Consider the following 24251-nt stretch of genomic DNA (forward strand, 5'->3'; position numbering starts at 1 on the left):
GTCTCCGCTCCTGTGTTTCTGTCACTCCGGGACGCTGACGTTTCAGTTCACACTTTATTAAGAAAAGAAACACGCACACTTCCCATCCGGGGCCCCTCTGTGAGGGCTGGGGACAGAACGAACGCTGAATGGCGGGCCTGGCTCCAGCATCTCTCCACCCTGCCGCGGGGCGCGGGGCGGGAGAGAGCTCGTACGCTGCCGGGCGGAGGAGGGCAGCTCCCGAAGGGTGGCTCGCAGGGTGGCGGGAGCCGGGAGCCGTCCGGCTTTCCCTGAAGGCACTGGGAGGGGGTGGGGGGGCGGGCACGCCTCAAGCTGCGCAGAGTGCCTGTGGGGCCTAGGGGTTGAGCCAAGGGTGCCGGAGGCAGTCGGCCGCGCTGGCCCGCTTCTCGGGGATGTACTCCATCATGGGCAGCAGGAAGGCGCTGAACTGCGTGGCCTGCTCCAGGGGCCACTCGTACTTCTCCATGAGCACCTCGTACAGGCCCCAGTGCTTGAGGTTGTGGATGTGCCGCAGCTCTCCTGGGGGCCGGCCAGCGGGCCGGAGGTTAGGCTCTGCCAGGAAGGGGGCCTCTGGACCCCGTGCCCCCCTCCCCCCCGTTCTGGAGCCCGTGCTCCCTGCCCTACCCCCCACATCCAGGGGGCCCGAGCCCGCTCGGCCCTACCTCTCCGGTTGAAGAACTCCCGGGAATAGCGGCCCGAGAGGGCGAAGGCTGGGGGGATGTCTCCCAGAAGCTCCACGATGTGGGCGATGTGGTCTGTGGACAGAGAGGAGGCTGGGCGGCGGCTGGGCGGCCGGGAGGCCCCCAGGCCGAGCCCAGGGCCGGCCTCCCCCTACCCTCGTCACGACTGTAGTCTTCTCCAGAGTGAGGCTCGAATAGGTAGTCTCCGGTGGCCAGCTCGAAGGCCTGGAAGGGGGAGAAGGTGAGGCTGCTGGCGGGGGTGGGGTGGGGGGGGGGACCTACCCTAGGCCAGGGCAGCTGGGGCGTACCATGCACGCCGTGCTCCAGATGTCGGCGGGGGGGCCGTACTCGGCTCCGATCAGCACTTCCACGGCCCGGTACTGGCGTGTCTGGATGTCCTCGGTGAAGTGCTTGTGCTGGAGGCAAGGGGAGCCCTGGGGAGGAGCCGGGGCCGCGGCTGGCCCGCCCCCAGCGGCCCCCACCATCTCCCACCTCTGGGCCGGGCAACCAAGGAGCTCAGTGGGGCTCCCTCTGAGCCTCAGGGTCCCCAGAGGTCCCGAGAGGGACTGGCCTCTTCCCAGGGGTCCCCGCCCCTTGCAGGGGGTCCAGTTCTGGTGACTGGATGGGACAGACGCTGGTCTGGGCTCGGTCCCGGGTCTGTGTCAGGAGGCAGAGCCCGGGGTCTGGATGAGTGGCGGTTCGGGGCCCGTGGGGCTCGGAGGAGGCCGGCCTGTGCCCCTGCCCTCGCAGCCGGGTGCCCGCTCTGCTCTCCAGACCGGCTCATACCACCCAGCAGGCGTTGCCCAGGTCTGCGATCTTGATCTTGATCTTGTCTGCGTTTTGGGGCTCTAGGGGGTTCACCAGGAGGTTCGAGGCACCAAACGGTGCTGGAGAAGGAAGCGAAGGGGGAGAGGCTGAGCCGGCTGGGCCCCCGCCTGGCCAGCCCCCACCGAGCCCACCCGCAGGCCCGGCCCAACTTACTGCTGGGCGACAGGAGGCCCCCGGTCTCCCGCTGGTTGGAGGAGCCTGAGAGGATGGAGCACGAGGCGGGAGAGAAAAGGGAGCCCGAGAAGCCTGACGTCTGGGAGCCGGGGCTGAGGCTGCGCTCGCCCCCGGTGGCGGGGGAGGAGGAGGCGGGGGAGGGGCCGGCCCCGGCCCCGCCCCCGGGGTGGCAGCCGGAAGAGGAGGTGGAGCCGCTGCCCCCCTCGAGCCTCGAGCCAGCGTCTGGGGAGAGGGGCAGAGGCGGGGTGTGAGCCGGCACCCCGGTGGCCTGCGCTTGCCGGGCGCGCGCCGCGGCCCCTCACCCTCGGCCTGGGCCGCCGCCTCCATGGCTTCCAGCCTCTGCAGGTCCCGCAGGCGCTCCTCCAGCAGCCGCTTCTGCAGTTTCCGCTTGCGCCGCATCTTCTTCCTCTTGTTCTTCGACAGCTTCCCGGGCTGCCATCAGAGCCCGGGTCACCCCAGGGTTCCCACCGCCCAGCCCCTGAGCACCCACGCCTCTCCCTGCGGCCTGCATGCTCATGGGGGACGGGGCCTCTGGGCCCTAGGGCCACCGTGGACGTAAACGCCGGGCCACCCCGCTGTGGCCCACACCTCGGCGCCAGTCCTTCGCTGCCCGAAGCTAGACTTTTGGGGGCAGCTGATGGGCCTTCGTCTAGCTCGGAGCCCGCCTCACCTGGGGGGGTGGGGGGTGGGGCAGCTTGGGCCCCTCGTGGCCCTGGACGCACCGTCCGCCCACGGAGGCAGTGGCGCCCAAGCGACCGCCCACGTGTGCGACCCACCCTGTGTCTCACCCTCATCCCTGGGGAGGGCAGGGACGTGGGGAGGGGATGGGGCCAGAGAGGCCGAGGAGGGAGCTCTGAGGAGATGGGGAGATGAGGCCCAGGCAAAGAGGAGCACCCCAACTTACCAAGACCTCCTGGGGGGCAGTGCTGACTGAGGGGGGGGGCAGTCGGGGCATCGGGGGAGAGAAAGGAACAAAGACTCAGGTGGGGGCTGAGGCCCACGGGCCCCTCCCTGGGCCCGCGCGGGCTCGCGCTGGTACCTGTGGAGCGGGATGGGGGCGGGGCCCCTGACTGCTGCCACTCTGTGGCCTCGGTGGCCAGGCGCCTGATGTAGGCGTCGCCCACACACAGCAGGATGTTCTCGGGCTTGATGTCTGTGTGGATGATCTTGCACTTGGTGTGGAGGTAGTCCAGGCCGTGCAGCACCTGGGGAGAGCCACTCCGGAACTTTCGCAGCCCCGCCCCGGCCACCTCGCCACACTCCCAGAGCACTCGTGATGCTCACCTGCCTCACGATGCTCTTGACGCAGGGCACGGGCAGGCCCTGGTAGTTGGACTTGATGATCCACTTGAGGAGCTGGTGGCCCAGGACTTCCAGCACCATGCACACATCTGGGGCTGGGAGTGAAGGGTGGCCGGCGGGCCCACGGCAGCAGGGCACGGGCCCCGCCCACCCGCAGCTGGGGAGCAACGGGTCTGGCGGTGCAGAGTCACCACCTGCCCGGTGTCGTTATGGTGTCCCTGCCACTCTCGGGTGTGCCACTTGGGAGATACCTTGGGTGCTCGTCCCGGGGGCAGGGCACCGGGGGAGCAGACACGGAGGCCTGTCAGGCCAGCCGCACTCCCGTGCCCAAGTATTTGCCAGAGAGCCTCTGGAGCAGCTCCTCAGTGGACGGCACTGCCATTTGGGGGTAACTCGGCAATGCCCGTGGATAACCGATGCCCGCCCGGTCATCCGCTGGCCCCCGCACAAACACAACCCCCGAAGCGGTGGGGCTATTTTGCAGACTAGTGTCACTAGAAGGGATAAGCCCCCATTGTGCAGATCAGTAAACCGAGGCCCCGGCAGCTGGGATGGCGGGAGCGGGCACTGCTGCCACCACGCCGCTTTGCTCGTCCTGCAAAGGATACGGACTCCGTTAACCCCTGAGATCCTGAAGTCATCGATGAGCTGGACAATGGTCTCTCTTTTGGGGTCACTGGGGTCACTGTCCCGGACCTGGAGCAAAGCGACCACGAACGAACGGCTCCACCCTGGCCCTCACCGGCTGCTCCCTGCTGCGCCCCCCGCGCACCTCCGGCCTCGGCCTCGGCTGCGGCTGTGGCTCCCTGGCCTGCTCCCGCAGGTCCTCCCAGGCAGAGCCAGCTGGAGCCTGCCCCTCTGGGAACTCCGCCCTGCCTGGGAGCCGGGAGCGGGGAGGGTGGCGCCTCACACATTTCAGGAGCTTGATCTCATCCACGGCGGTCTCCGTGTAATGCCCCGCGCTCTTCACCACTTTCAGGGCCACGAAGCGCTTGCGCCTGCAACACCGAGCTCCGCGTCGGCCGCCGGCCCGGCCAGACCCGTGGGGGCATCGTGGTGGCCCCAACGGAGCCCAGGGGTGGGCTCCTGGCTGGCACTGGGCCCCGGGGGGGTGGGTGGGCGGAGGGGGCACTTACTGGATATCCCAGCAGAGCCAGACGGTGGAGAAGTGGCCCCAGCCCAGCTTGCGCACCACGTGGTACCGCCCATTGAACAGGTCGCCGATCTTCACGGGGTAGTAGCCGCCTGGGGAAGGAGTCCGTAGAGCGTGGTGGGTGGTGGCGCCTTCCTGGGGCGGGGGGGGGGGGGGGGGGTGGAGGGGGGCCAGGACGATCCAGCCCCGCCAGCCCCCTGGCCCACGTGGGCCGGCCTCGGCACCCTCCTCCTCCCCAGCTGCCCTGTGTCCCGCGGCAGCCACCTGGCCGCCTGCGCCGAGGCCAGGCCTCACCCTTGCAGTAGTCCTTGGGGTCCTCCTGCTCCTCGTCATCGGAGCCCAGCAGCCCCTGCAGCATCCGCGGCGCCGGTGTGGCGGGGGCGAGTTCGGAGCCCGAAGACTCGGGCCCGCAGGAGGCCTGCGAGCTGCGGGTTGGGGGGCGGCCAGTGAGCACTCGAGGCGCCGGGCATGGCGGGGGCGGGGGGCCCAGGGCGCCCCGGCCGAACCCTACCTGCTGCTGCTGCCGCCGCCGCTGTCCCCGCCGCCGCCACCGGCGCTGGCGCTCATCCCGGCCGCGCGGCCCGCAGCTCCCGCGCCCCGGGCGGCTGCTCCTGTGGGGCCCGGCGGCGGCCCGCGCATTTATAGCCTCGGCCGCTGATCTCACCCGCCTTTATAAATAGCCTCCCAGCTGCTCGGCTGTGGGCAAGGTATGCGGCGGGAGGAGGCGGTGCGGCCACGGGCCGCCCGGGAAAGCCCGGTCCCCGGGCCCAGCCACCCCCCGCCCCCGCCCTGCCCCAGGGGTGGCCGAGGGGGCCCACTGAGTGGGGACTGCCGGCAACCTGCTTCCCAGGCGGAGTCCCTGCGCTCCGGAGCTGGAGCCAGCTGAGGCGGGGCGGTGGACAGGACAGCCCAGTCCTCAGGTCGGGCGCTACTACACACCCCACATACCCTAGGGCGCCGTGACACTTTCGGAACATTCTCTGGCTTCCTGCTGGGCCTCTGGTAGCCTTCGCGAAGGAGGCCCTCCCCGTTCCCATGGGTGCCCTGTTCCCTGCCCGCTCTCAGTGGGGTTCCCGCTTTTCCTGTGGCTCATTGACCCCTTAGGCAGGCGCCCCCCTCTCCCTGAATGTGGTGTCGCTGGGGATCCCGGATGATGGAATCAGGGGCATGAGCTGAAGGCAACTGGCGGCTCCCACCAGAGGTGCTGGGACGGTGTCGAAGCCCGGGAACCCGCCTACTGAGGACCCCAGCCCTGACGCAGTGTGGTCTCCCCTCTAGCTCCTCAGCGCCCGGCCATCCCTGCCTTCCTCCCTGCGTCCACCAGCATGTGCCACGTGCCCACGTGGGGGGCACAGGGACCCATCTACCCCGGCCCTGCCCTCAGGGGTCCTCCTCCGGTGGGGCCCAGACAAGCCCCCAGCTCTAACAGGCCGGTGACAGAGGGACCTCCAGGTCAGGCAGAGCCCTCTGGAGCCTGTGACTTCGGGGCTGCATCCGAGGGACCAGACCAGGAAGAGTCGGTTGCCCAGCAAGGGGTGGGTGGGCAAGCTTCCAGGGCGGTGCAGGACCCGGCTGGGGTGAGGTCTGCAGCAGGATAGGCCGGGGGCCTCTTTGGCCACAGAGGGGTCGGGAGTGGGGAGAGGCAGGGAGGCCCTGGGCGGCCAAGGGTCCTCACGGAACCCGTGGGCGTTTGTGTGAGATCCTCGCAGAGGCTGACGGGCACTTTTGCTCTTTGGAAACATCACTCTGGCTGCTCCCAGGAGGGAGCGGAGGGGGCCGGTGTGGAGCGGGGAGGCCAGCTGGGGACTGTCGGACAGTCAGAAAGAAGCAGTGGGGGCTCGGCAGTGACCGTGGTGAGGCCAAGATGGGAGATGCTTGGTCCTGCTGTCCCTGGGCCAGGAACGAATTGGTAGGGGTAGGGTGGGGTGGCCGTAGGTGGGGGCGGGTGGGCCAAGGGAGGCGGTGAGGGGACAGAAGAGAGGAAGGCACGGGGGGGTGTGTGTGTGCCGGATGGCCCTTTTTCCTCGGGCAGAAGTCACAGCCGTGGGGCCGAGGGGAGGACCAAGAAGGGAGGCACTGAGTAAACTCTCACAGGGACAGGCACAGGCTGGGGTTTTTTCTAAAAAGATGTATTTCTATTTTATTTCCAGATGTGATTCTCCAGCAAGCAAATAAATATAGTGGGGGAGGCGGGGGAAAGAGGTAAGGATTACGATAAATTAGAAAGAAGCCGGGGTAGGGGAAGGAAGGGCGGGTGGTGGGAGAGGTGGCAGGGAGCCCCCTGGCGGGCACGACCCCCTTCCGCCGGCCCCTCCTCGGCTGCTGGCTCCATCCGGGCAGTGCTGCTCCTCTCCAGGCCGCTGGGCCTCAGGTGACCAGCTCACAGGTCCGTCACTTTGTTCTCCACCAGGGCTGCTACCTGCTGCAGGCGGCAGGCCAGCTGCATCTTCTGGCCCACGGGATCCTCCTCCAGGGCACCGATGATCTGCCAGGGCAGAAGAGGGTGCCCTGCCTGAGGCCTCCGTGCTCTGCCTGTTACCCAGGGCCGTGCCAGCCTGGGGGGGGTCCAGCAGGAGCTGCCCCAGGCCTCCCCGAGGAATCTGGACAGAAGCCACGCTCCTTCCCCAACCTGGGCCCTCCCTCCCCCCTGCCCAGATTGGCCCAGACACCTGCTTCCACCGGCAGGGAGGATCCTCGGGGCCTGGCTCTGGGCTCTGGGGCCGTGCCCCTCCTTCCCCCCCCCCCCCCCCCCGCCTCGAGCGCCCCTCCCCCCACTGGAGCGCGGCAGGCCTCACCTGGTCGTAATACCTGTGGATGTGGTTGTAGAGCTCTTGCAAAGCTTCCAGGCAGTGGGGGGCTGATGTGTAGTTCTGGGGGCGGCACGTGGAGGGGTGAGCCCTGGCCTGGACCTTAAACCCCAAACCTCCCCCCTCCACCCCGCCCCCACCCGAACATGGAGGAGTGAGCCCCCTGGGCTGCGCCTCACCCCGGAGAGCTCGGCCAGAGCCGAGTTCATCTCCTGATAGCTGGCCGGGGAGCTCTGGCGGATGTCGGAGTAGTATCTGGCAGGGGAGACACGGTTAGGCGCGGGCAGCGCCCCCCCCCAGCCCCCCCCCCCCCCCCCCCCCCCCCCGCCGTGGCCCGACACCTACCTCTCCACCATCTGCTTGTAGCGAGGGATCTCCCGGGCATACAGCAGTTTGTTCACTGGGGAGTCCTGCTCCGGGTAGGGGTGGGCCTGAGCGGGGAGGCGGGGGAGCTCCGGCCCTGTCACCCTGAATGCATCACCGGTGCCCTCCCCCCACCCCCGGGCCTCCCGGCCCGTTAGGTGCCACCGCCCCACCCCCACCGCCAGGCCCACTCAGGGCTGGGTACTGAGCCTCCGTGGCGTGTGCCCTGAGCCTTTCCTCGTCACCCCTCTGGAAGCTACCAGGGCCAGCTCTGCCTTTACCCGGCCCACTTTATGCTCCGAGATAGTGCAGGAGTCGATGAAGGTTTGGGCGATGACCGCCAGGATGGCGTCCACGTTGTCTGACACGCGCACGTCAAAGATGAGCTGTGGGTTCTTCAGGGCGTTCACCCAGAATCGCAACAGCAGGCTGGGGACAAGGGTCGGCCACAGGCATCGTCAGCCCGGGCCTCGGACCAGAGTTCCGCAGGGAGCTGTCTTACGAGTCCGTGTCGGGGGCGGCCAGAAATCCAGGGTGCGTGACACCACACGTAGGTTCGCGTCCTGGCCCTGTGGACCCACCCCGGGCAATGTCCTTATCCCTCTGGGACTCCATGTCTCGACCGCATGGGGGCGGGGACAGTAGGCGAGGCACCTGTTAGTCTTCCAGATGTGCAAGGTCTCCGGGTCCTCAATGCCATGCTTCTCTGCCAGCTCGTCCAGGAAGTCGAACAGGTACTTGACGGCTATGGGCACGGGCCTGTTCACGCTGAGGATGGCCTGGAACGTGTCGTCCACAAACTTCTGCAGCGTGCCCTAGAAGGCATGGGAGGGGCCGTGCGGGAGGCCGGGGCGGGCTCCGTCAGTGGGTGGGGCCCCTCTACCTCTCGGGACCACGCCCTCTCCACGTCGGGACCACGCCCTCTCCACCGCCCAGTCAGGGCCCGGCTCCGGGAGCCTTCCCAGCCTTGTGGCTCCTCCCCCCAGCTCCGCAGCCGCACCGACCTTCATGGAGAGCAGGCGGGTGAGGTAGATTTCTGGAATTGCCTTCGCGCGCGCCCGCTCCCGTTCTCGCTCTCTCAGGCTGCTGCGCCGGGCCTTAGCCCCTTCCGGCTCTTCGGTGGCTTTCACCAGGTGCCAGAGGTGGACCCCGCCCTCCTCGCCATCCTCCAGCATAGGGGTGTCTGAGGGCGCAGAAGCCCGGCCTCAGTCCTGTGCCCCTGCCTGCTCTCCCACACCACCGGCCGGGGATGCCCAGCCTGGGAAAAGAGAGGCAGAGAGGGTGGCAGCCGAGGGGCTCGCTCAGCCCAACACCCCGTTGTCCCAGAGCTCCCCAACCAGGACGAGCTGGCGCCCTCGTCCGCCCCAGGCCCTCGGCCCAGTCTAGAGCGTTCGCTTGCCCACTGGCGCGGTGTGGGGGACACCCAGGCAAGGCAGACGGCAAGCCCAGGGCTCCTGCCTGCCCACTTCAGCTCTGGGGCACAGATGGGCACATGGGGGCCGCGGGACTCACTCTCCCCCAAGAGGCAGCTCTGGGCCAGGCTCTGGGAGACGGCGCCTCCCTTGTGCAGCTGGGGGATGAGCCTCACTGTGGCTCCGTCTGGGACCTGGTGGGGCGATGAGCAGAGGCTGGGCTTCCTCCCTGGCTGATCCAGAGATGGGGGCCTGCCTCCCCCCAGCACCTGCCCGCCGGTTACCTTGTAGTGCTGTAGGGTGTTGAGTCTCTTCCAGTGGTTCTGGGTCACCGAGGTCAGGTCCTCATCTGACAGGGTCAGATGACCAGCGAGGCCCGAACGCCACTCTGGGGGCACGCGGGGAGGCCGATTAGCCTGCAGCCCGTCCCCCAAGCCTGCCATTTGAAGCAAGGCCCGGCTGAGCATCTACAGGTGGGAACAGGCCCATGCAGGGACGGGTGGGTGGGCTCTCTCACCGAGGTCTAGGGCGTGCACTGAGGGCCTTTGGGAGAAGGGGGTGCCCTTGTAGACTTGGTCCAACACCTTCTCTTTGACCTGGGTGATGGTGTCTGTGTCGAGCACCCGGGCAGGCACGCGCTGTGCCGCACCGCTCCCCGCGGCCCCGCCGGCCCTGGGGCCCACCAACACCATCAGCGTCAGGGGCCGGAAGTCCACATCCTCCCGAAGCAGGCGGCTGTCATTCAGGGTCCGTTTTGCCTTGCCGGTCACGGCGTCCACGGGGCCCTTGTCCACCTGGTACTGGATGGCCCGGAGGAGCATGTACAGCGGCTCACCGGCCACCTCCTGCAAGCATCGGGACAGGCCCGTGTCAGCTCCGAGGGGAGACGCCTCCGCCCCACGCCTTCCCCCTTTCCAAGCCCTCGTAGCCTGAGGCCCCGGGGGGAACCGGGGCCAGGTCCGCGAGGCCACACGCAGCAGCCCGCGCGCGAAGCGAGGGGATGAGGTGTCACCTGGGGCGCCTCTCACCTTCAGGAAGGCGTAGAGACAGATGGACAGCCAGTTGGTAAGCAGTTTCTCTACCATGGTCTCTGTCCTGGGGGGAGCAGGCCCCAGGTCAGAGGGGGTGGTGCTGCGGGGCCACCCCGTCCCCGGGCCGGGGTGGGTAAAGGAGGGAAGCCAGGGCTCTGCTGCCTGTCGGTCCCCTTTGCCCGGGCCCCCGGGAAGGATGCCCATCTACCTCCCTACCGGTGCCTTCTGTCCTGGCCTGCCTCCCGGGGGTTCCTGGCCCTGCCCGGCCCCAGGAAGGGGCAGGGCGGGCGGGTGGGCAGCTCAGCGGGGAGCCCCCCACCCCTGCTCCCGGGCCCTGTGGTCGGGCCAGAGCCAACCTGCGCAGCATGAGCTTGGGGTTCTTGTGCACGTAATGGGCGGCCAGGTCACTTAGCAGAGTCCTCATGATGTCAGTCAGGTACTCAAGCTTGCCGTGCAGCGCCAGAGACAGCAGAGAAGCCACGTGGCAGCGGTCCCGCTGGGAGAAGCCGGGCTGCTCCTCCAGGGTGTGGATGAGCTGCGGGGGGGGGGGGGGGGGCGGTACTTAGGGGAGCCCCGCGTATTCTCCCACCTTTGTGCCCCCACCGGCTGCCCAGCCCCGCCGCACCCCCGCCCCCGGGCGCCCTGCCCGGCCACGTAGTCCTCACCGTGACGAGGAAGAGCTTGCTGTTGAGCAGGTTGGAGAGCTGCGTCAGGCCCTGGCGCACGGGGGCGCGGCGGCCCTCTTCGCCAGGCCCCTCGGGTGTGGGCTGCAGTGGGCAGCCGCCGCGCCCTGGGAAGAAGACTCGCTCGGCATACGTGTGGTAGTCCAGGAAGGGGATCCCGCTGGCCTCCAGGTCGCTGCTGAGGTCGGTCATCTCGGTCATCAGGTCTGCGGGCCGGGAGTCACCCAGGCGTGGGCTCGGGCCCAGCCGGGCCCTCTGCCCACCACCCCCTCCCCACGGCCCCCACCCCACCTGTGAACTCCTTGCGGCACTGGTCACCCACGCCAATCTCCAGGTTCTCCAGCTGCACCAGAACCTTCTGATAGTCCCGCAGGGCCTGCTTGCTCTTGTGCCTGCAGCCCAGGGACCAGGTGTCAGCCGCGGGCCCGAGCCTGGGGGAGCCGAGGTCACCGAGCCAGGGTAGCCAGCTGCCTGGAGGCCTGCCAGGGGCAGGGGGCGCCTCTCCACCAGTGAAGGGGGGAAGCTCGCTCAGGGGTTGCGGGGCGCTCTCACCTGTACATGAGGGTGAGGAGGAGTACAGCGGCAATGAGAACCGCCGCGCCCATGCCCAGGCCCACCTGGGCCTCCACAGGGAAGGCGGACAGAGGGGGCTCAGTCTCGTACTGGACGGGGCCCAGGGCCAGGCGCACGTTGCCCATCTGAACCTGGGGGGACGGGGCTCCTGAGTGCCGGCCTTCAGGGCTCCGCCCGCCCAGCCGCCTCGGCACCCGGAGCCCCGCCTCACCACGAACTGCGGCAGGCTACTGGAGCCGTTGGCGGGCTGGGGGGCCCGCGACGGCGGCTCGCAGTAGAGGTGGGTAAGCGTGAGGGTCTTCACCAGGCACTCGCCGTCACCGATGTGCACGCGCACCTCCTCCTTGCTGATCCCCAGGTTGAGGCCCTGGCCCTGGGAGACACACGGGGGGGGGGGGGGCGCGGGGGGCTCGAGCCAGGACAGCCAGCCTAGGCGCGCGCTTCCCGCACGGAGCCGGCTGGCAGAAGCCCTCACCTCCACGTCCAGGACGTTGCCCGGCTTGAGGCGGTAGGGGCGGGCGGGCTCCTCGCGGCTGAGGGGGGCCAGGCGGGGGTTGGGCTGGTACAGGAAGTCCTGGCCCCCGCTGGCGCTGGCGAAGTCTACGTGCACGTTGTCTAGGGTGAAAAAGACCCGCTGCGGGTGCGCCCCATCTGGCACGGCAGGGCTCTGGCACAGGAGGAGGCTGGACGAGTTGACGGAACAGACGGTGGAGCACTAGGAGGCAGCCGGGGGCAGGACCAGGTGGGGTGAGCTGGGGCTCCCTCGCTCGCTCCCCGGGGGCCAGGTGGACCCCGGGCCGCCGTCCTCCCTCCGCGGGCACGACCGGCCCCGCCGCCGGCCGGTGGGGCGCTCACCTGCAGCAGGCCTCCCTCGAGCTGGATACAAGCCTGGGGGGCTGCAGCGGGGGTCCCGCAGCTCCTCGTCGGGGTTGAGGACGGGGGCCGGGCCCCTGCGACCTGCATCTCCGCCGGGGCCTCCAGCCACACGGACAGCAGGGGCTGCCGCACCACGTCCAGGCCCGTGCCCCTGGCTCGGATCAGCCGCCCGCCCCTGTGCCGGGGCGGCAGTCAGCAGGGGCGGGGCGCGGGCGGGAGGCCCCGCCCCCGCCCCGCCTCCCCGGCCAGGTGCGGCGGCGACCCCGAGCGAGCGGACTGGGTCCTCACCCCCGGAAGCTGACGCTGGGCTCTGCCGCCACAAGCTGGGGGTTGGCGGTGTAGTGGAACGGGCTGGTGGGCAGCGTGCGCTGGGCGTGGCCAAACACCACTCGAACCACAGCTTCTCCTGGGCTGGCCTGGGCCATGGTGTGGCACACAATGGCCTCGGGACACACCGGCTCCCGGCTGCAGGGTGGGGAGGGGTCTGGCATCTTGCACTCTAGCCTGGGCCTGGCCACCCCACCAGAGACCCAACGTCGCCTCCCTCAGTGAGGGCACAGGGTACTAGGGATGGGCACAGTGGCCATTTCTGTTGCACTTTGATGGGGGCTTTTAGGGAGCCCTGACTCCACTGCCCCCAGTACATGAGGGGACAGTGAGGCCTGCAGAGAATGCCCCGAGCTGACAGCAGCCAGCTTGGGGCCAGGAGGAGAGACACTCACATAGGACAGGGTTGTCCACCCACAAAGACGCTGACGTTGCCTCCTGTCTGCAGGTGCTGCCCGTGGATGGTGAGCTGGGTACCCCCTGCCTGGGGGCCCCACTGGGGGCTCAGGCTCAGCAGGACGGGGTCCTGGGGGACAGAGCAGCCTGGGGCAGCCATGGCAGCCTGGCCTGGCACTCACCCGCCTTGGCTCTGGTCCCCGAGGCACTTGTGCTTCGTCACCCGGGCCACCGCCCACCACACCCTCCTTCCGGAACCCCTGTGTCAGGGCTTCTGCAGCCCCGCGGCTCTCCTTCTAGCTGCCCTGCCCTCGGAGGGGGCTCTTCTCTCCTCGCTGCGTCTCTGCCCCTCGGGATGGCCTCCTCTGCCACGGCTTCCACCTCCCAGCCCCCCCACCCCACCCCAGCTCTAAACCCTGAGATCCAATCACCACCTTTGGGCGCCGCAGAACTCCCGATACTAACTGGGCCCTGCTTCCCCCCGCTCCCGCCCTGGGCTTCCTGGCTTCAGAATTAGCCCCAGTGGGTGGCGGGGACTCAAGCTAGTGTCTGGAGGCGTCCCCGCTCTCCCTCACTCCCGAGCTGTGCCGGCAGGAAGCTCCAGTCCCTCACTGCCCTCTCCCCCGCACCGGGACAGATGCCACCACTGTCCTCGGCTCAGGGGCCTGAATGAACAGATCCGTGGCTTCGCTCCTGGACAAGTGGCGGCCCTTCGTGCGACCTCCCAGGCCAACTTTGAAAGCCTCACCTCGATGTCCATGCCCTCCGGCCCCTCCCTCCTACTGTCGCTCTGCTCGGGGACCACCCAGGCGTGGGCACTGACCTGGTAGGTGAAATGCTGGGTCGAGACGCCTGGTGGCCGATTCTTAATGGCCACTTGGACTGGCCCTGTGGTGCCGTTGGGAGCAGGGGATGTCACGCACACAATCCTGGGGAATGGAGACCCGGTGGCTGGTCAGGCCCTCGCTCAGCAGGAGCCGTGGGCCACTCACCGGCCACTGCCCGGGACCTGCGCCCTCTCGCTGCCAGCTCCCCTCTCCTTCCCTCCCCTGGCTCATCTTCCTTTGGCGCATCTGGCCCGGGCCCACGTTCCTTGGCTCCAGGCCTCCCTTCTCTGAGGGCCTCCCCGGGAGGGCATCCCTCCCCCGCCCCCCACCCCCCAGGGGGCTAGGATGCCTCACCGGGCAGAGGTGCGGTAGAGGGAGGGCTCAGGGCTGCAGGGCCGGCCAGCCACATTCACGGCGTCTCGCACCTCAGCGAAGTCCCGGCCCAGGTCGGAGCCCCGGATGGTGAGGGCCAAGCCGCCCTCGGGGGGCCCGGTCAGGGGCTCGATCTGCAGCAGGGAAGGGTGACGATGGAGTGTTCGGATCCCACATCCGACCTGCAGTAGGGGTGCCCAGCCAGCTGACCAGCCTGAGGCAGGACAGAGCCGCTAGGGCTCGGGGGCCTGAGCGCAGGCTGGTCTGACCTGGGTGAGGTCAGGAGAGTGGAGAGCGCGGCAGGGCGGATGGGGAGGGGGTGGAAGGGTAGGCCGTGGGATGGGGGGCGGCAGAGGGGCTGGGGGCTCACTGCGTCGATGCTGGGCGTGGGACACAGCAGCTCCACGGCCCCGGGGGGGCATAGAGGACCGTAGCGACAGGCGGGCTGCCCGTGGCTGCACCACAGACAGCCCAGGCTTCCGTTGGCCGCCTGGCAGCGGCTGCAGTCGGGGTGGCCCACGGCACAGTCGTACAGGGTCACTAGGGAAGGCCAGGCGGTGCACTGAGGCGCATCCCGTCTGCCACGCGCCTTGTGCCACCCGCCCTGCCGTCCCCAAGCTCACCATGAAGAGTGTGGGCATTGTCCAGCCGTTGCCCCTTGCCCCGGGTGATATAGATGGGCACCGGGAGCTCCTGCTGGGCCATGGAGGGGTAGAACTGTGGGTGGAGGGTGGGGTCAGGCTGGGCCCGACTCAGGACGCCCCTGGCCCCCGTCTCCTCCAGGACCCTCCTCCCAGAATGGGTGCCTCGCTTCCGTGCCCACGTCTCCCGGCAGACTGCGAGCCTGGGGCAGAGGCTGTGGGTGCCATGTTCCCGCTGCACGCCCCGGGCCTACGCAGAGCAGGCAGCGGGATGGCGACAGGACACCGATGGCCCGGAAGGGTCTGCGAGGCAAGGGCCGTGCGGGGCCCCCGAGGGCTACAGAAAGTGTGTGGTGGCAGGTGAGGCTGTGGGGCGGCCACACACCTGCTGGGCCTGGCAGTAGATGAGGCCCACGTCCCCGGCCGTCTCTTCCAGAGAGGCCGGCAGCCTTCGAAGTTCTCCGGGCAGCTCCAGCCAGCAGTGGTACGAGGCGGGCAGGCTCTGGGAGGGGACGTCGTCAGGACCCTGGACACGGTCAGCCACCCCACCCCCACCGTCCCCATCCCCCACTCACTCCGAAATGCTGAAGGTTCCGCACGCGCAGGGCCAAACGGCTCTCCCAACCGACAGGCACCAGGAGGGGACCCGCTGGGCCCTCCACCCGGGGACAGGCCCCTGGGCCACGCACCCGGACATCCGCCTGCGGAAAGGAGACCCTTTAGCCCTTCGGAAGTTGAGGGGCCCGGGCAGGGCATAGCGTGGGTCGGGGGGCTGGGCCCACCCACCTCCTGGGCGCTGTAGACGGTCACCTCCCCCTCTGGGCAGTGCTCCCCGTACACACAGCGGCTGCTCCGTGGGCACCAGTGGCACCGCCAGAGGCTGCCCACACAAGCGCGGCACCTGGAGGGGCGGGGGGGGGGGGCGGTGGCTGCTCAGGCTGGGCTCCGTCGGGGGCTGCCACCCCTGCCCAGCAGCCAGGCCCAGCACTCACGGAGCGGCCGCCTCCAAGGCCTGGACGGCGCTGCAGTCGTAGAAGGAGAAGTTGGTGGCGGCCACGGCCACGTCCTCAAACATCAAAGCCAGGGGCAAGGTGACGTGGTCTGGGAGGGGATGGTGGTAGGTCATGCGGCTCCTGCCCCTGCAGCTCTCGCCCCGGTCCCCAACCTCCCCGCCCCAGGGGCCCCTCACCTGTGCCTGGAGGGTTCAGAGGCAGCTGATCTTGGGGAGGAGTGATGCAGGCTACGTGGGGCCCTTCCACGTGAGCCAAACTGTCGTAGTCCCCAAAGGCGCAATGGAAGTATTCATCCATGGCCAGGGTGGGCAGCCGAGGGACAGACAAGGTGACCTGGGACACACGCAAGGAAAACAGAGCAGGCAGGGGCTTCTCGTTGGGGGGGGGGGGGTGTGTCTCAGGAAAGGAGATGCTGCTAGGGCAGAGCAGGGGTGAGGGCGGAGCGGGGTGGGAGCAGAGACAGCAGGACAGGAGGCCGGGGAGGCCTGGGGGCAGCCCCCCACCCCCACCCCCGCAGGCAGCTAGCGGCGGGCATCTTACCACGCCCTGCTCCTGGCGCGGGCGGTGGGCCGGCAGCAAGGTCTGCACATGCGGGCAGTGGCTGTCCTCGTAGCTCCACAGCCACTGGTTGGCCTGGGCTGCTCGGTCGCATTGGCCCTTGCGGGTACACCTGTGGGACAGGGGCCCGTTGGCCCGCCACGTGGGTCTCAGGGGGAGTGAAAGGGACTACGCTCAAGAGGAAGGGGCCAAGGGGGCGTCCGGGTGTCTCAGTCACTTGAGTGTCGGACTTCGGCTCAGGTCATGATCTCGCGTTTCATGGGTTCGAGCCCCGCGTCGGGCCCTGTGCCGACAGCTCGGAGCCTGGAGCCTGCCTCGGGTTCTGGGTCTCCCTCTCTCTCTGCCCCTGCCCTGCTCGTTCTCCATCTGTCTCCCTCCCTCCCTCCCTCTCTGTCTCTCAAAAATAAATGAAACGTTAAAAAAAAAAAATATATATATATATATATATATATATATATAACATTAAAAAAAAAAAAAAAGAGGAAGGGGCCAAGCAGACAGGGCTTCCCGGTCAGTGCGCAGGCTTTGGGGGCCACTGCCGCACGGGGAAGCCTTGCCCCCGGTGGAGGCCTGGCTGGGGGCGGGGCTGGCAAAGGAGGAGGAAGCAGGCTGGGCCTCCAGGGGCAGGGTGGAGGCAGTGCCCCTGGGGCGCCCTCGGGCACACACCACCTGTCAGCCACGCTCACCTGCCCTGGAGGACGCACCAGCCACACAGCGGGTCCCGGGCCTGGAGGCAGCTGGCACAGTCAGGGAACTGGGGGCACGCTGCCACGGGCACCCGGTCCACCTGCGGGGGCGGCAAGGGCCAGGGGCGGTGGGTGCGGGGACTCGGGGTGCGTGTGCCCTCCCTGCCCCGGGACAAGCCTCACCCGCTGGGCAGTCAGGACGTAGAGGTGGCTGCCCCTGCCGTCCACCAGCAGGTCTGGGCTGATAGCTGAGCCCAGAAGCCCCACTTGCTGGGAGTGGTACACCTGGCCTCGGGAGCCGTTGACAAAGACCTGGAGGGACGACAAGGCCTGCTCCTGAGATGGCCACGGGCCGGCCACCCAGGGCACGTGCTCTCCTCTCGGTTGGGGCTCCCAGGAGGCACCCTTTCCCGTAGAGCCGGCTCTTCTTCCTGCCAGACCGGGGTGGCCGGGCCATGGGCCGTGTGTGGGAGTGGGGCGGGTCCACGGGCGCCCTGTTCTGCCGGCATCACCTCCCCCTTTGGGCATCACCCGGCCACCCCGGCTAAGGGCCTTGGGAGCCAGGGGCAGGAGGGCAGCGGCAGGGAGGTGAGCAGGTCACGAGGAGGCCAGAGTCTGCCTCGCAGAGACCTCCGGGGCCAGGCTGACTCTGGGGACCGGGCACTGCCCACCCCATTCCCGTGGCAATCCTGCCCGCCTTGACCGCTGGCTCCCGCTACGATCTGGAGCAACGGGGACTGCCCAGGAGGTTCCTGGGAAGTCGTCCCAAGTCACGCACCTAGGCGTCCCAGGAGGCGGCACCCAGCCAGCCATCGGTGTGTGGCGTGGCCCTCCGACCTGCCAGCGGGACGCGGCCCGAGAGGCATGAGGGACCTGGGGCTTCCCCGAGCAGGGCAGGGGCACCCCCAGTCAAGCCAGCGAGGCCAGGCCTTGCCGGGCAGCGTGGAGGCCTTTGGCGCCCAGGGCCCAGGGCTCAGGTAGCCCCTCCTCTGTCAGGGCCTCACCTTATGCAGCTGCCCCTGGGTGTCCCCCAGGACAGCTATCGTGTGCCCATCTGCCTGGAGGCCTGTCACGGCGCTGATGGGCTGCCGGAGCTGCAGCAGCGGCCTGGCCTCCAGGGGCTGGCGGCCAGCAATGGGGCTGGGCGTGTGCTCGTCACCGCAGGGGTATGACTCGGGGGAGTCCTGGGTGGACAGGGAGGGGATCAGATTCCTGGAAGAGGCAGGAAGTGCCTTACCCCGGGCCCAGAGCTAGTCAAGGCTGGAGGGCGAGGCCAGGGAACCCTGGGGGACCCGGGACAGAGTGGTCAGACCCCCTGCCCCGTGTCAGGACAAGCTCACACAGCAGAGGGACACAGACCAAGAGCAGCTAGGAGCCCGGCCCTCCTGGACATCCTCTAAGCGGCTGGTTGTCACCTGACAGCATCCAGCCACCCACAGCCTGGGACTACGTGTGGCGGTCCCCGCCTTGGGCCGAGAGACACCGCGGAGCGACAGGGACAGAGAGGCAGGCCAGGCAAGACGGGGCCGCCTCACGAAGGCGGCACACGAAGCCCGCGGTGACAAGGGGCACTCACGGGGGGCAGGGCGACGCAGCGAGACGTGACTCCATACTCCACGGAGGCCTCCTCCGTGCCGCTGGGGCCCCGGCCACCCGCCGTGTAGCAAAGGCGCCGGGCCCGGTCCATGCTCCCGTCCAGCTCAGACAGGGGAAAGGCGCACAGGGCCGCCTGCGCCCCGCTGGGGCCTGCGGCAAATGCCCCCAGCAAGGTGGTCGGGGCGAGGAAGGCAGCCTGGATGAGTCCCTGGCCCTGGCAGGTGAGGGGCACCTCCACGTAGGAGTAAAGGTTGGCATCCCCGAGACAGAGCCGGGCCACGTAGGAGCGGTACTCGGCCTGCGCCCGTGCGCCCCGGCGGCGGAAGACGAAGTAGGCGGAGCGGGCGTTGGCAAAGGCCCCCACGTAGCTGTTGTTGTAGTCCGAGAAGTCGCCCACCACCAGGCGGCCCAGGCCCTCGCTGGAGAAGGGCTGCGGCCCGGCCAGCTGGCGCACGGTCAGGGGCGGCACCCCTCCCGACAGCTTGCCCGCCAGGCCTCTGGCCACCAGCAGGAGGTCCCGGCCTGGCGTAGGCACCACCAGGCCCACCGTGGCCACCCCCGGGGCGTTGGCGGCCACGAACTGCCCGTCGCCAGGGTCCTCGGCCTGGTACAGCACCTGGGCCACATCGTCAAGGCGCCGCTTCTCACACACGCCCTGCCGCACCTGCCCGCAGGCCACGAGCTCCCCGGCCCGGCCGCTCACCAGCAGCAGCTGGTTGGCGTTGTCGGTGAGCCGGGCCTGCGGGCAGTCCGCCGGGTCACGGAAGGGCACGCAGTCGGGACTGTCGAACACAGGGCCGGTGACAGCCACGGCCTCCAGCTGCAGCTCGGGGCTGAGCTGGAAGAGGCGGTTCACGGCGCCCACATAGAGGGTGCCGCGGCCAGGGGCCAGGGCCAAGTGGTTGAAGGTGGTGTTGGGTGCGGAGAAGTGACGGGCCTCGGCCAGGGGCGGCGGCGGGCACAGCAGCAGCACGAGCAGGAGGTGGGGCCCAAGGGGAGGCCGGGGAGCCATCACAGGTACCTGGGGGGAGAGCGGAGCCAAGCGAGGCCTGGTCGGGGGGGGGGGGCGGGGGGGAGAGCACCAGCCTCCACACCCCACGCCCGCACGCACATGTCAGGGCAGCGAAAGACACCGACGAAGAGGGGTGGAGAGAGCACCAGAGGAAGAGGAGGATCCAGAAGGGAGACAGATAGGAAGGGAGGCAGAGGACAGAGAGAGAGACAGAGGGAGACAGGGAGAAAAGGGGCAGAGAGAGAGACAGAGAGAGGCACAGAGAGAGTATCCACGAGATGGGGAGAGGGTGGGCTGGGGGGCACACACACGTGTGCCCGAGGGAAGAATTTCTCTCATCTCCTACGTCTTAAGCATCTACATTGTTGAAGGACGGGGCGGGTCCTGAAAAGGCACAAGAACAAAACAGAAGGACTCTGAGCCACGGAGGGGCAGTGAGAGAGGGGAAAGGGCGGGAGAGGAGGGAGGGGCAGGGGAGAAGCGGGAGGTGCTGATGGGGAGACACCAGGGGAGGCAGAGAGGCTGCGGCAGCCAGGCAAGGGGGAAGGGGAGGGAAAGACAAGGAAGAGGACAGGGACGTAGAACAAAGGCTGGTGGCAGTTGTCAGCCTGGGGGCAAGGGGAGCCGGGCCACCATGCAAGGTGGGGGACAGCCACAGCACGAGAGAGACGGCGACGGCGTGGAGAGAAACCTCGCCCTGGGCAGGCAGGGCCAGATGTAAAGAGGGACCCTCTCCAGGGTGCCTGGGTGGCTCAGCCAGCTGAGCGTCCGACTTTGGCTCAGGTCGCGATCTCGAGGTTTGCGGGTTCGAGCCCCGCGTCGGGCTCTGCGCTGACAGCTCGGAGCCTGGAGCCTGCCTCAGATTCTGAGTCTCCCTCTCTGTCTCTCTGTCCCTTCCCCGATCACGTGGCAATGGAGGCAGGGCAGAGGAGAGGGCTGGGAGGGGGTCAGAGTGGGGACTGGGGGACACCTGGGAGCCAGCCAGAGTGGGCACTTGGGGAGGCCGTGGGGAAGCACCGAGAGATGACACCGGGTGCAGGGGTAGAGCGGGGGCCCCAGCCCCGGGGTGCTGACGTGCAGGCGTGAGAGAGACAGAGAGAGACAGAGAGAGAGAGAGAGAAGGGTGAGCCTGCCTGAGGAGAGGGCACTCAGGGGCGAAGCCAGGCCTGGGCACCCCCACCCCCACCCATGTGGAGCCATTCGGAGCTCACGCTAAAGCTATCTCCCTTGGGCCTGTGGGGGCCCCGAGCCTCCAGAGGAGGCCGCCCCGCGTCCTGGCCCCTGCTCCACAACCTCGGGTCCCCACGGCTGCCAGGTGACGAGGCGACAGGAAGTGCCGGCTCACCACGCAGAGCCCCTGGGCGCAGAGCCGCAGAGAAGGGGACAGAGTCCAGGTCCTAAGTTGGGCTGGGGTCCTGCGCAGCTGGGCATGGCCCGCTGTCCCTGGGTGCCCTGCGGCTTGGCGGCGGAGACGCCAGCCCGGGCCCCGGCGGGTGTGCCGGCTGGAGGCAGAGCCCCGAGGAAGGCCCCGGAGCCCCTTATCTCAGGGACACAGACAGGAAGGCCAGGCCCGGCCTGGGGACAGGGGCGTTTCCTGTGGACCCGGGATCTCGGCGGCCAGGCCCGGGCTGTGTGGGTGAGGGGAACAGACGCGGTGCACGGGAGCCCCGCGCCCAGGCTCCCCTGGACCACTGTGCCTGCCCTGCCTCGCACCCCCGCCCCCCACCCCTGGCACCACGTCTGTGGACGGGGGACCCAGGCGCTTACCGCCTCGAAGGGGAGCGACAGAGGGGTCTCCTGGGCAGCGTGGCGCCGAGGGAGGCCCATCTCCTCAGTTCGGCCGGCCCAGGGCGGCGGCGACGGGCACGAGGCGGCTGTGGGGGGCACTGTCCTGAGTGGGAGGGAGACACTGGAGCCTCGGCCCCGGGGGAGGAGGGAGGCCAGGGGGGCCAAGGGCCCGGCGGCTGGGCTCCACCGCAGCTGGCAGCTTTGTGAATAGTGGCCGGGCCAAGGCAGCCCTGCCTCCACCCCAACAATGTCCCCTCTGTCCGCGGGCCCGGGCCAGGGACTCACTGTCTGGTGCTCTCACCCCCACCCGGGCTGTTCGGGCTGGGGGGCTCCCCGCCACACCCCACCCCCAGAGAGACACCCCCCGGGGACCTGGGGACAAAGGACAGGGTTTCTTCGAGCCAGCAAAATGAGACCCACACGGCCGGCCCCGGCCCACTCCCGCCCCGTGCCAGCCAGCGTGCGCCTCTGTGTCCCGCCCCCCGGGTCCCTGTGAAGGGCACAGGGTAGGCCACTGGGCCCCCACGGGAAGGTCAGGGCGCTGAGCCCCTGCGATGCCAGCCTCAGCCTTGGTAGCCTTGGTGCCCGGTCGAAGTGCCAGTCCTGGCCCTCAATGCCTGCCTTTGTCCAGGCTGGGGGCCGGGAGATGCTGACAAAGGCAGCCCGTCCGGGAGACCTTGCACCCCCCCCACCCCCTTGGCCCGGAATAAGACTGTCCAGAGAGCAAGCGACCTGTGTCCATCCAGCCCCGCCCCGGGGGACTGGGAAAGTCGTGCCAGGTGCAGCATGATGGTAGGGGGCGGTGCCCGTGGGGGGGTGCTGTGGGGGGGGTGCTGAGGCAGAGAGGATGCGCACGAGGGGGCGGGGGCATGGCCCCCAGGAACCCAGTACTTAGCCTCAGTCGTGGCAACTGGTTTCCCTCGCCCGGGGAAACACGGGCCCGAGATGGGCCTAGAGGTCCCCTCTGCGTGTGGGGCGCAGGAGGGGGTGGGAAGGGAGTGGCGACCGGCAGCTGGCTCTCTGGCCAACCTCACAGGGCACCGTCTGCATCCCAGGCTGGCAGAGCAGGGGTCCTGGGATGTGGCGCGGGGGCAGGTGCACGCGGGGTGGGGTGCCCACTTTCTCCCCTGTGCACCACAGCAGCAGCTTCGGGGCAAGGTGGTGGCAGCGGGGCTCACTGCCACCCGGTCGGGCCGGTTGGGTGGCTGTGGGGGTGGGGAGCCAGGCGGGCCTCCTCTCTACCCTGCCCCCTGCCCCCAGCCCCGCCAGCTTTCCCATTTGGGGGGTAGAAGCCTGGGGTCCCGCCTCCCAGCTCCAGGGCGCCCCCCTCAGGGGGTGCCGTGCCCCTAAGGCCTCAGGAGGTGTTGGATCGGGGCGCCTGATGGCCTTTGCCCTCTCCGGCGAGCGGGCCCTGCAGACCCCCGGCTTCTCCCAGACCCAGCACGCCCCAAGGCAGCACCCCACGACCCAACATCCCTTGCACCCCGCGTCCTCGCCAGCCCCAGTTCCTGCCTACCTGGGTGGGCCGCTGGCAGGGGTTGAAGAGCAGCTGGCAGTGCCCGAAGTGCGTCCCCAGCACAGCCCTGGCCTCCCTCCCCACAACGCAATCGCGCCCAACCCCACTTCTCCTGGCGGGGCCTGCCTGGGCCGCCCGGCCCCTCCCCGCCCGCCCCTGTGCCTGCCGGTGCAGGGCAGGGCGTTGCTGCCCTCTGCTGGCCTCGGTGGGCACCTGGCTGGAGCAGGTGAGAGCGGGCAGTGCCCTCCCGTTGGGTGGGCAGGCAGGCATTCCGTAGCGCCTACCAGGTGCCGGTCTTGGGCCTCACAGTGGCGCCGTTCAGAGACAAAGCCCACTGCCACCTGATCCAAGGGTGTCTGTCCCGGGCCTGGGGGGGGCGGGGGGGCAGAACTACGTGCCCACCGATGAGGCTCCACTGCTGGAACAGCTCATCTCTGGAGGACACCTCGTGTGGGAGGGAGAGGAGGCAAGTCTACGGGGGCTCAGGGCATCAGGGAGAGCTTCACAGAGGAAGTGAGATTTAAGCTGACCTTGAACCACACATTTCTGCTACTTCTGATGTCCTCCTGACCATCAGGGCCGCTCTAAGTGTTCTGCATGTGTGAACTCATTCACCCCTTACCATGACCCCAGAAGGGGTACCCTGATTTTCTACAGTTCACAGGTGGGGAAACTGAGGCATGAGAGGTTAGGAAACTTGCACAAAGTTGCAGGGCTAGTTAATGGCAAGGCTAAGAGTCAACTGTAGGGCCCCTGCACTTAACCAGCAGGCCACGTGGCCCTGAACTATGAACCGAGGCAGGCATTGGGCAGCAGGGGAGATGGGGACTGCCCGATGCCAGGCCTACAGGTGACATAGGCGCACGTGCCTCCCCGTGCCTGGAGCACAGTTTTCGTCGAACGGGATGCAGAGGTCAGCCAATCGGGGAGAACTTAGACTTACGGCAAAAGTCACCATGACCTTGTAAACAGCTCGGAATTTGGACAAGTGTAAGCTGGTGGCCCTGGGTGGACGGCGTGGGAGAATGTGGACCAGTGGGGGCCATGGGCACGTGGAGAGGTGGGTATGCTCCAGATGTGCCGGAGGGGGCAGAATCCTGGAGACCTGGTGTTCCATGGGGTGTAGGCAGTGCGGGCAGGAGAATCCGGGGGACCCCTGGGCCCTTTCTGCGGGAAAGTGGCTCCCTGCAGGGCAGAGGTGCGGGTGGAGGGGTGGGCGGTGCAGGGTAGGACGAGAGGACTAAAGGGCCTATGAGGTGAGAGATGGCCGAAGGAGTTGTTGGGGTGTTAGTGTGAGAAGCTCGGCTCAAGGGGACTGGGGCACTGGGATGGATGTGTGTCGCTAGAGGGGACTTGGAAGCAAGACCAGGGGCGTCCAGGCAGGTGAGTGACCCTGAGCCCGAGGGCCCGCGGATGTGGAGCACAGGTGCTCAATATGTTACTGCCTCCCTCTCCGCGCCCTCCCAGGGGGAAGACGAGGTGCCCACAGGGGGCCGGGGAGGGATCTAGGAGCCCCAGGAGGGCCGGGCTGTTGGGGAGGGACAGTGTGTGTGGGGGGGACACAAGGGCAGGGCTCTGAACAGTAAGACTGGAAAGACCGTCCCCCAGCAGCCCCGGAGCCAGCCGGCCCCCCAACC

At 68.7% G+C, this 24251-nt stretch overlaps 2 protein-coding genes across 11 annotated transcripts; both read right to left on the minus strand.

Annotated features, from left to right (window-relative positions):
• Nucleotides 1-35: 35 nt before the first annotated feature.
• Nucleotides 36-4909, minus strand: SRPK3 (SRSF protein kinase 3). 3 transcript variants are annotated; one of them, XM_081792491.1, is made up of 15 exons: nt 4649-4801; nt 4432-4562; nt 4121-4229; nt 3895-3982; nt 3593-3680; nt 2967-3073; nt 2722-2887; nt 2587-2612; nt 1985-2114; nt 1662-1904; nt 1467-1567; nt 989-1096; nt 836-905; nt 663-755; nt 36-519 (listed from the first exon to the last, which is right to left on the minus strand). In XM_081792491.1, the coding sequence occupies exons 1-15, from the start codon at nt 4774-4776 to the stop codon at nt 335-337; spliced, it is 1773 nt and encodes a 590-aa protein (XP_081648617.1). In that variant the 5' UTR covers nt 4777-4801; the 3' UTR covers nt 36-334. The 3 variants fall into 3 exon arrangements, with proteins under 3 accessions (XP_081648617.1, XP_081648618.1, XP_081648616.1); XM_081792492.1 differs by lacking the exon at nt 836-905 and having other exon boundaries at nt 4649-4909; XM_081792490.1 differs by having other exon boundaries at nt 663-905; nt 4649-4820.
• Nucleotides 4910-6252: 1343 nt separating this feature from the next.
• On the minus strand, nt 6253-22710 carry PLXNB3 (plexin B3). Of its 8 annotated transcripts, none has more exons than XM_081792483.1 (36): nt 22615-22710; nt 21078-21201; nt 18279-19319; nt 17707-17886; nt 16886-17014; nt 16703-16803; nt 15999-16128; nt 15635-15791; nt 15438-15546; nt 15232-15346; nt 15021-15146; nt 14831-14947; nt 14428-14521; nt 14175-14344; nt 13787-13938; nt 13429-13534; nt 12605-12735; nt 12171-12347; nt 11862-12057; nt 11482-11721; nt 11218-11379; nt 10986-11137; nt 10725-10825; nt 10416-10639; nt 10107-10285; nt 9748-9814; nt 9237-9564; nt 9004-9107; nt 8820-8913; nt 8312-8490; nt 7962-8122; nt 7589-7736; nt 7290-7375; nt 7124-7199; nt 6933-7007; nt 6253-6622 (listed from the first exon to the last, which is right to left on the minus strand). In XM_081792483.1, the coding sequence occupies exons 2-36, from the start codon at nt 21135-21137 to the stop codon at nt 6518-6520; spliced, it is 5772 nt and encodes a 1923-aa protein (XP_081648609.1). In that variant the 5' UTR covers nt 21138-21201; nt 22615-22710; the 3' UTR covers nt 6253-6517. The 8 variants fall into 8 exon arrangements, with proteins under 8 accessions (XP_081648609.1, XP_081648610.1, XP_081648608.1 ...); XM_081792484.1 differs by having other exon boundaries at nt 7290-7354; nt 21078-21184; nt 22615-22705; XM_081792482.1 differs by having other exon boundaries at nt 21078-21184; nt 22615-22705.
• Between the last annotated feature and the right edge of the window lie 1541 nt (nt 22711-24251).

Source organism: Panthera onca, chromosome X (assembly GCF_046562875.1).
Source record: "Panthera onca isolate mPanOnc1 chromosome X, mPanOnc1 haplotype 2, whole genome shotgun sequence".
NCBI lineage: Eukaryota > Metazoa > Chordata > Mammalia > Carnivora > Felidae > Panthera > Panthera onca.